Source organism: Ailuropoda melanoleuca, chromosome 6 (genome assembly GCF_002007445.2).
Source record: "Ailuropoda melanoleuca isolate Jingjing chromosome 6, ASM200744v2, whole genome shotgun sequence".
Lineage (NCBI taxonomy): Eukaryota > Metazoa > Chordata > Mammalia > Carnivora > Ursidae > Ailuropoda > Ailuropoda melanoleuca.
The window spans coordinates 60890834-60901167 of NC_048223.1; the positions used below are offsets into that span (position 1 = coordinate 60890834).

At 42.5% G+C, this 10334-nt stretch overlaps 1 protein-coding gene across 1 annotated transcript in view; it reads left to right on the forward strand.

Moving 5' to 3' along the window:
* Positions 1–608, forward strand: part of EGLN1 (egl-9 family hypoxia inducible factor 1) — a gene marked incomplete at its 5' end in the record, with an annotated part of 54346 nt that extends 53738 nt beyond the window's left edge. Inside the window, one exon of the mRNA XM_034663570.1 lies at positions 33–608. Within this exon, the coding sequence (XP_034519461.1) occupies positions 33–94 (62 nt within the window). The remainder of the gene's footprint in view (positions 1–32) is intronic.
* Between the last annotated feature and the right edge of the window lie 9726 nt (positions 609–10334).

Below are 10334 nucleotides of genomic sequence, written 5' to 3' on the forward strand. Positions count from 1 at the left end.
TAATTTTTTTTTTTTTTTTTTTTACTTTGCAGGTGAAAAAGGTGTGAGGGTTGAACTCAAGCCTTCTGATTCCATCAGTAAAGACGTCTTATAGAGCCTTTGATCCAGCAATACCCCACTTCACCTACAATAATTGTTGACGCTGTTTGTTAACTTGTGAATACGAATAAATGGGATAAAGAAACATAGACAACCAGTTGGCATTTTAATAAGGAAACTGAAACAACTTTGTCGTGTTGCACCAGAAAGAAGATTTTGACTGTGTGACTTTGTACTGCATGATTGACTCCACGCCTGTGATTGCTCATGGGAAGAATATAAGCTACCAGCTGAAAATGGGGTTGACATCTGGACATGAAATAAGTGCCCTAGGTAGAAGTTTTTCATTCTTATATTTTGTCAGAGCTGTCATCTAGATGAGTTCATTTCATCTCTCCCTTTTTTATATGGTCAAGTTTGAATTTGAAGTAATTTTTGTATGATCAGGTACAATACATCAAAACTGAATCGAGAAAAAAATTACAGTATTACTCCCCCAAATAGCATCAATCTATTTTTGTAAACTTCTTCATACTATTAAATTTTGCCCTAAAAAAGACCTCTTATTATGATTGTTGCCAGTGACTGATGATTACTTTCATTTCTTTTTTTACCTACCATAAGAAAAGGAGCACTTTAATCACCAACTGAAAACTCAGATTGTTTTGTAGTCCTGTCTTTTACACTAATTTGAGCTCTTAAAGATTGCTGCTGTCGTGTTTTTGACATTGTTCATAACGAAACGTTAACTAAGTAAAACCATCACCGTTTACTACCAATAACTTTCACTTCATGTTTTATAAGAAACAAATACCCAGGTTTTATTCTTTTAAGTTAGTATTTTTAAAAGACTAAAGTGACTGGCACTAAATGAACTTGAGTTTGTCCTCAGCATCAAGTTCCCAAGACAAAGGGCTCTCTCATGCTTTCAGGTATATCCTGTAGATGTAGAAGGTGATGTCCCTGTCCTAAGACTTTTCCTTTTGCTTTCCATCAAGTTGATCGTACATCCAATTTTGCTGTTACGTTTTCTTCCTACTCCTGTGACGCCTGTGGTCTGCAGTGGAGAACCTGGCTTCTGTTGGCTAGCATCAGGGGGACACTGAGTGCCGGTGCTGAGCCGCGTTAGGCAGACTGAACGTTAGCGAGTCCTCCGACCCGAGCCAAGCCAGGCATTCCCCAGGCGTGATGCTAGCCTCTTTGTCAGTACTGAAAGCTGGATGTTTAGCTTAAAAAGACAAAAGAAGTGGAAAACCAGGTAATTTCATTATTCTGTTTTGTGACTTTTCTTTTACTTTTCAGAAAAAAGAGGGACTATTACAGTATCACACAGGGCCGCCCAGACTTCTGTTTTTTATGTATGAACTGGGATGGATGTCTAAGACTTCATTTTCCTGGGCTAATCTCGAGCAGAGCCCGAAGGGTGGTATCCGTATTTAGCATGAATTATGGGTCTAGACCATGCCCACCTCAGTTTTTTATCTCTGTCCTTGATCTTTGCCAAAATGTGTGTACAGAAATACTTCTGTATATTTCAACTCATGACAGTTTTAGCATCTGTATAGTTTGTATTCAATTAGAGACCTTTTCTATGGAAAGCTCAGTAATTTTTATTAAAAGATTGCTATTGTTCATGTAAAACATGAAAAAAAATTGTTTAGTGAAACTGACAGTGTGGGCTTAGGGTGGGATGAAAGCTTCAGTATTGTGAACTCACTTAGGAGAACGTGCGGGAGAAAATTAGAGTTTGTTGCTGTTTTTCCTTGCCCGTGTTTGGCATTGTTCCCCTTCCTCTCTGCATTCCAGGTAATGCAATGTAACATCTCTCTAGAAAGGGCCTCTGCCAGCTGGACCTGGGGGTGCACGTTGTCTCTGCCATCTGGTCTGCGGTGCGCCCGCTGTGCCAGGCCACCACTTGAAGGCGCTGTCGTTTTTAGGTCTAGTAGAAATTGTGTTCTGTTGAGGGGGGTTTCGTGTGATTGTCAAGGTGGTACTGCAACAGCTTTTCCATCTGGGAGCCCCCATGTCACTCACGTGTGTATCTCTGCAGTTGTGCAACGTGTCAGAGTCTGCTATCTGTGCGTGTGCTTTCCAGGCAGGTCTTAGAATTTGTATTTTTCAGAAAATTATGTCTACTTTCTTGGAGATCATTGTGAAAGGATCAAGAAATCCAGGATAGCCATTTCTTTAATATCCATTTAAAATCTGTTCATTTCATGTTAGTGGGACCGTTAACTTGTCACCAAGCAGGACTCTATTTAAAACAAAATTTAAAACTACTTGTGGCCTATATGTGTTTAATCCTGGTTAAAGATAAAGCTTCTAATGCTGTTTTTCATTCAACACATTAACCAGCTGTAAAACACAGACTTTTATCAACAGCAGGCAAAGAATTTCAGGATTCATACACAGATAGACGGTAAAGTCATGTAATTTGAAAAGCAGTGTTTCATTATGAAAGAGCTCTCAAGTTGCTTGTAAAGCTAATCTAATTAAAAAGATGTATAAATGATCTCGAAAAACTTATGGTGGTTATTTCCAGCTGTCTTTTTTTTTTTTTTTAATCCTTTATCATACACTGACTTTCTTAATGGGCTCTTCCATCAGATAAGGTGTTTTTCTATCACACATCTCTGGCTTAGTCCAGAATGTTTGGTATTGATGTTTATAAATGATAACAAGGGAAAGAGAGAGCAGTCACCATAGGAGTCTGACAGTTTTAGAAACATCCCCAGGGGTAATTGGCCTGTCCACGGGATCCATGAGCTCTTTGTTTGGATTCTCAGCATTGGGGTTCTTGCCCTCTCAATAGAATTTATAAAAATTACTCTGACTCCAGTGCTGTTGAGTATATCTGTGTCACCCCTCTGCAGCAAACAGGAAGGGGCATTAGGCATAGATCTGTAATTGTCACAGGTGTCTTGTGTGTCTGTGCACAAAAGTTTAATTTGTGTGGTCATGGTCAGAGACTAAAATATAAGAGCTCTTATAATGTGAGATCGGTATACATGTTCATTTCTCTCTTAGCTAAAGAACTTTTATTGTGGTGGTTTTGTTATGTCCTAGCCTATCGTGGGGCATTTGGGAAAATGTACTGAGATATAGCGGGGTGGGTTAAAGGAGAGGGCAAATGAGTCAGAGATGAAGACGAATTAAATCAGGTAGTGTTGTAAAAAGAGCACAGGACTGACAAATCTCTGTTTAGTTCTGGCCCAGTCACTTAATTATGTGACCATTGGAGCTTTTTTCATCTGAAAACAAACACCTGCTGAGCCGTGTGAGACCTAAATGAAGTACAGATTATTTCTGAGGTGAGCATGGCCCAAGCGTGAGGGCTCTGTGGTGGCCATAGACCACAGTGGTAAATATTTATACCATATGTTTAATAATGTCCTTGTGTACTGGAGGTTTTCAGTTCACTTATAAACACTCACGAGAAAATCCCCAGACTCCACTGCTTCGGGATCGTTCTTTGGACATCCAAGGTCAGGAATACATTCCCCCCATTCTGCTGTTGGTTTTAATGCAGATTCTTTCCCTCATCACCAGCAAGTAAATTTCACCTGAAATATGGCAAGTGCCCAAGGATAAACCACTGGACAAATGATGTGTATGACAGGCCTGGCCTCATGAGCTGGAAGGAGTTTTGTGAGGAGAAAAGACAGACACTTCAAGACAAACCACTTCATAAGACAAGTAGAGCCTTCACAGCTCCCAGCAGCCAAAGCTCCTTTTATCAAATGGATGAATTTTGAGCTCTAAATAAGGGGTGAGGGGTCATAAAGATTATTAGGGCATTTTTGGATCAGGTCTTCTTTTCACTGAGATTAAGACCTTTAATGCCAAAATTAATTACTCTATTATTATACTGTAGAGTTCTATGAAATCCCTTCACAGTTTTTCCTCAGAACCTACAGAGCAGGCAAACTTCATCTCCGTTTACAATTACAGCAGGCTGAGAGCAGTGACTCGTGGACCACCGCATAGCTAAGGAAATGGTAGAGAGCCAGGACTTGAGTGCAGGAGGTCCTTATCTTGTTTAACTTTTTTAAGGTCAGAGTTATACATGTATATGTAGCTAAGTCAACTTGTTCTAGAAGGATTTTTAAGGAGATTAGCCCCTCATGTTCTTCCCCTGAGCACAAACTAACTCTTAAGTGACTCTTTGGGTTTAATTAGTTGCCTGATTAGTTCGTGGTAACATAATCACATTGCCACATGTTGGACTTCCAGGGTGAGACCTCAACTGCTAACCTGTTCCCCACATGAAAGATAAGAATGTAGGTCCTTGTCCAGCCCCCCAGCCCATCACCCCCCCCCAACATGGACAACACAGTTCACATCCCCCATCTTCCTCAGGTAATCCTTTTGTAACTTAGATCAGGTTGATAGTTCAGACATTGGTGATTCTCAGAGCTGGGATGCAGAGTAAATCATGATGACCTTTCATCCACAATTTGCTTGTATCCTCATGTCCTGATTTTCCTACTTTTCCTGTGGCTTCTAGCCTGCAGCAGTCTGGAGCCGTTGTCCTCTCTGCCTGCTACACAGCCGTCTTCCTGAGGTCTCCTTTTCCCATTGTTCTGGAGACCCCCTCCACCACTCTCTGCTGGTCTCCTGTTTCCTGGATCCCTTATCTTCTCCTTTCTCGGTTGACTTCCTCAATCTGGGGGAGCATGCCCTTCACATGTCTTCCTGCGAAGGAGTATGTGGGTGGTGAATTTTTCAAGACCCGTGTCTTTGTTTTACCCTCACACTTCATTGGTAACTTGCACAAGCTTACCACTCTTGTTTGGAAAGCATTTTCCTTCAGCATTTTGTAGCCATTGCCTCACTGGTTCCAGGTTCCAGCATGGATGCGGTGAAATCTAAAGCCATTCCCATGCTACTTCAGATGGAGCCTGCTTTTTCTCTGTGGAAGCTCGTGGAGTTATTCTTTGTCCCTAGAGCTCTGTCGTTTTACAGTGTGCCTTAGTGTGGTACTCTCGTCAGCCCCTGTAGTAGGTGTGCAGGCTGTAAATTCATGCCCTACCTGTGGGGACCTTTTCTTAAACTGTTACATTAATTATGTCCCCCCTCCGTTCTCTTGCTCTTTCTGGAATTCCTGTTGTCCAGACACTGCATCTACTGGGTTGTGCCTCTTGCTCTTAGTTATTATATGTCTTTGTCCTTTACTTTTTTTACGTCTCTTTTCTTTGCAGTTATGCCAGTGAGGGTTTCATGTCTATTATCAGGTTTTAATTTTCAGGAGCTCTCTTTTGTTCTAAATTATTTTTTTTTTGGTATATAAAACCAGTTTGCTTAATAGATACGGTATTTAACCTTGCTTTGTGTTCATTTTAATTTTCTCTTTCATATTAGAGTTTTGCTCACATGTCTGGTTATTCTTGCTGGGTGTTCGTGTCTAAGGGAAGGTACTTGAGCTTCTGGTTTTCCAAGAAATATTGGCAGCCGCCTAAATCTGAATCTCATAATCTTCCCAACACAAGGAAAACTGAGTAAGTCATCTAGAACAAACACATCCCTGCAGCGTCATTGTGAGCCATAGACAGAAGTTCAGCCTGCAGGAAAGCAGAGAAATAAGCCTCGGCAGCCAGCACCAGGACCCATATGAAGGCAGAGTCAGGTGGAAACTATATGATAAAGGGACGAGGACAATAGGGGCCTAATGGTGGCAGTACACAGCGGGGAAAAGGCAGGGATTCCACCACAAGTGATGGAAATACAGACAGTCCCCGACTGATGAAGGTTGACTCAACAATGTTTCAGCTTTCCAAGGGTGCAAAAGCAATACGCATTCAGTAGAAACTGTACTTGGAATTTTGAATTCAGATCTTTTCCCAGGTCAGTGATACGTGGTACATACTCGCTCGTGATTCTGGGTGACAGCAGGGGCTTTAGCTCCGAGGCAGCCACCCGATCATGAGCGTCAACAACCGACACACTTCCCACCGTTCTGTCCCCCTACAGCCATTCTGCTTTTCAACTTCCAGTGCATCACTCAGTCAATTACATGAGCTATTCAACACCCTATGATTAATCAGCCTATGTTTTGGATGACTTTGCCCGACTGTAGGCTAACCTAAGTGTTCCAGCACGTTCAAGGTCGGCCAGGCTGAGCTGTGATGTTCGGTCGGTTAGTGTACTAAGTGCATTTTCAGCTAATGATGGTTCATCCGTTGTAAGTTGAGGAAGACTGTTCTGATAAATCTGACCCCGGTTCACTAGAGCACTAGGCACTGGGTCATCAAGAGGAAGAGTTTGAAAGTTCATGAGATTGAAGGTGGCTGTTTGGGGAAGGTACCCTTTCTAGGAGGAGGGGTCGATGTCTCCTGGAGGCCTGATGGTAAAATGTAAGAAGGAAGCAAGGGTCTCACAGGGGGAAAAAAAATCACAGAATCAGAAGAGAACAACCCCTCCCAGCTCAAAAATAAAAGTGTTCTCTTTGAGGAATGCGGCATTTCCCTGTACCAACTCAACACTTGTCAGTCAACCCCATTAAGCCACACAAACCCCTCATGTCTGCCTGCATAGAACCAGTTGTTTCTGCAAGTCAGGAAAAGAATGCCTTTCAAAATGAGCAGAAAAAGGAAGACATCTTTAAACACTGCCATTAGAAGAAAACAAAAGGAGAATCATTTCCAGCTGATGAAAAGTCTCTCCTCAACGATAAGGCAGAAGAGAATTTCAACAGGAGCTAGCCGGAATCAGATGTCCTTCAACAGGACTTTGCAGAAGTTAAACTTAACAGTGGAACTTAAAAATTCAAATGGGCACCTGGGTGGCTCAGTCGGTTAAGCGTCTGCCTTCACTCAGGTCCTGATCCCAGGGTCCTGGGATCGAGCCCCCTGTTGGGCTGCCCGCTCAGACGGGAGCCTGCTTCTCCCTCTGCCCTTCCCCTGCTGCATGTACACGTGCTCACACTCTCTCTTTTTCAAAAAATTTTTAAAATTTTTCAAAATGTCAGAACAAAAATGAAAACCCTCAGCAAGCTGTAAAAAATTTAAAAGACAAAATCATCTCAAGATTAAATTACAGGGTAGCCAAGGAAGAATAGATTTTGACTGAAAATACAGTGAAGGGCATTGGAAACAAGTAGAGAAGCAGCCAAGAGTCCATAACAGAAGTTACAAGAGAAGGTAGAGTGGGTACACACAAGTGTGTATGCATTGAGGGGTGCTCCCAGTGAGACCATGAGCACGGACAGTCTGCCAGTACACAACATGGAGGACACACGGGCGTGCCAAGAAGCTGGACTGCATCCTCCCCTTGTGCATCCTGTGGAGGTGGCTGCTGAACACGTGGTGTTAAGAGTGGAACTGAACAAGTGTGGCTGGGTCCATCTTCATATGTGCGTTACTGGGGCGCCTGGGGGGCTCAGCTAAGCGTCCGCCTTTGACTCAGGTCATGACCCCAGGGTCCTGGGATTGAGCCCCCTGTTGGGCTCCCTGCTTAGCGGGGAGTCTGCTTCTCCCTCTCCGACCCTCCTCCCAACTCATGCTCTCTCTAATAAATCTTTAAAAAGATAAATGCATTACTGGAAACCATTTATACCTGTGTGTATGTATGTGTAGGTACACACATTCATCTTTTGAATTTTTTTTAAGATTTTATTCTTATGTAACATCTCCACCCAGTGTGAGGCTCGAACTCACAACCCTGAGATCAGGAGTCACATGTTCTACTGACTCAGCCAGCCAGGTGCCCTTCTCTTGAATTATTTTAAATATATACAAATACATAAAAGAATCCTGCGAGGACTCTTCTGTAAAAAATATGAATAAATACCATCCCCGTTTCTTTCATATAGATGCAGATTTTCATATATTTAGTTTGCAAGGAACACTTATAACCTGGAATGATTTGGGTCCTAAGGGTATTCTAGCTTGAAAATACACAACCTTGGATTCTTCAGAGTGGTATGGAGAAGAGTCGGTGTTCGTGGGGGTATTACTGAGAAAGCACATAAAAATGGAACTTGAAAATGCCTAGCCGTTTCATCCACTTAAAACCAAGAATCTAAGAGCCTCCTCTTTGTTCTGTTAGACAAATTCTGATGTGGGGGCGAAGGACAGCATTTGGGTCCTAGGAAGCCTACAGACTAAAGTAGGCGACACAAAGCAAAGTGCTCTGTCTCAGACATACTCAAAGGAAGGGCACTATAATTTCAGAAATAGTAGGAAAGTATAGGTCTTGCCTTGTCTGGAAGGCTTCCTGTTATGCACTACCCTGCTTTGCCCCATGTGTGGGTGACTGCTTGCTTTCTTGCAGACGACTGTTATGTCAGCGTGTTGAGTGAGAGGTGAACTGAAAACAAGGCCAGGGAGGTTAGGGTGCCCTGTACATCAGTCCTTGTTTGTTTGAAGCAGCACACATTCTTGGCCTGCTGTGTCTCTCCTCACGGGCTTGAGATAATAACCTATCCTTTCTACGAATCAGAACTGACAATTATTGTTCTAGTTCTTGGCAATTGTCTTGTCCATTTAGTTTGGCCTTGTCTTCAGTTTTTCTGAGAAATTTAACTTGCCAAGAGCGCCCCCTGGTGTTCAGGAAGCAAGAGGGTAAATCTTTTGGCGAGTTTGACTCCAGTACGGAGGAAGCCAACAGCAGCTTGATTCTGTATTACAGTACACAGTCTTGTAAACTTTAATAATGATCTGGCTCCAGAGTCCCCTAAGAAGAGCAGTCTTTTCATTTCAAAAGACATGTGCTGATGAAGTATGTATCCTGTAACCTTTCTGGTGGGATGTTAGAGAAAACAAAGCCGGCACTAATCTCCACATGGCGTCCTTTTCTGTTCACTCCCTAGGCAATTTAATCTGTAATAGTAATTGTCATACTAGAGCTTCATTCAGTGGTGGATATGCTGCTAGTCAACAACTACAACAAACTGCTAGAAAAGCAAGACAAAGGAGAGCAGGAACCAGTGGCCCTCAGGAAGAGTGAACAAACTACCAAGAGCTCAGCTTCGTTCTGAGCAGCCCGACGAGAGGAGGTCCTGCGTGTGCCCAGGTCAGGATCCCAGGGAGGCACTAAGTTTGCAGGAAGATACAGTGCTGCTTCACTCTGACACTGAAATTTGACACTGAAAATACGACACTGAAATTTACTTAATCCCGTAAGCTTTGCCGACCCCTGGATGACGCGGTCGGTTGAACATCCGACTCTTGGTTTCGGCTCAGGTCATAATCTCAGGGTTGTGCCCTGTGTCAGGCTCCGTGCTCTGCGCAGTCTGCTTGAGAGTCTCTCTCCCTCTGCCCATCCCGCTCATGCTCTTTCACTCTCTCAAATAAATAAATCTTTAAAAAAATCCCATAGCACTGGGTGTTATATGCAACTAATTAATCACTGAACATTACATCAAGAACTGATGACATACTATATGTTGGCTAACAACATAAATATATATATATATATATATATATCATGGAACACTGCATCAAAAACTGGGGATGTACTGTATGGTGACTAATATAACAAAATAAAAATCATAAAATAAAATTAATTAATTAATTAAATCCTGTAGGGGCGCCTGAGTAGTTCAGTTGGTTCAGCATCTACCTTCAGCTCGGGTCATGATCCTGGGGTCCTGGGATCGAGCCCCACATCCAGCTTTCTGCTCAGCTGGGAGCCTGCTTCTCCCTCTGCCTCTGTCTGCCGCTCTGCCTGCTTGTGCTTACTCTGTCAAGTAAATAAATAAAATCTAAAAAAAAAAAAAATCCTGTCAGCTTTGAAAAAAACAAGCTCAGCGCTTTAGGACAATGGGACAATTATGAGTTTTTTGTTGTATTTTCCACTTTAGATACACATTTATGGTCTAAAAAGCAAGACAGAATTTTCCAAATTAAAATTAGGTAGATAGTGGCTAGCCCTGACTTGAGTTTTTATAAAGTCTACTACCCTTCCCCACCCCATCTGTCCAGAATGAAGGATGATAGCATTTAAAGGTTGACCCATAATTACCAGCCCTTATTAGGGCAGGATGTGTGCTTTAAAGGGTAAAAAACTAAACCAACAGAAAACTATTCCTCTGATATATAAATGACTCAGAGTTGGGGGTAATTCTTTTGGTGCAAGTTTTCTCAAAAGTTTTAACACGAATTGAAGGCTACTTAATTCCAAATTTAAAATTAACTTCCCTTTTCTTGCCACCTAACATGTTGTCATCATTCCTTTAAAACTGACCAACTCACGGGACACTGGGTTAAGCGACTGACTCTTGATTTCTGGCTCAGGTCATGATCTCAGGGTTACGAGATCGAGCCCCACATCAGGCTCTGCGATGAGTGTGGAGC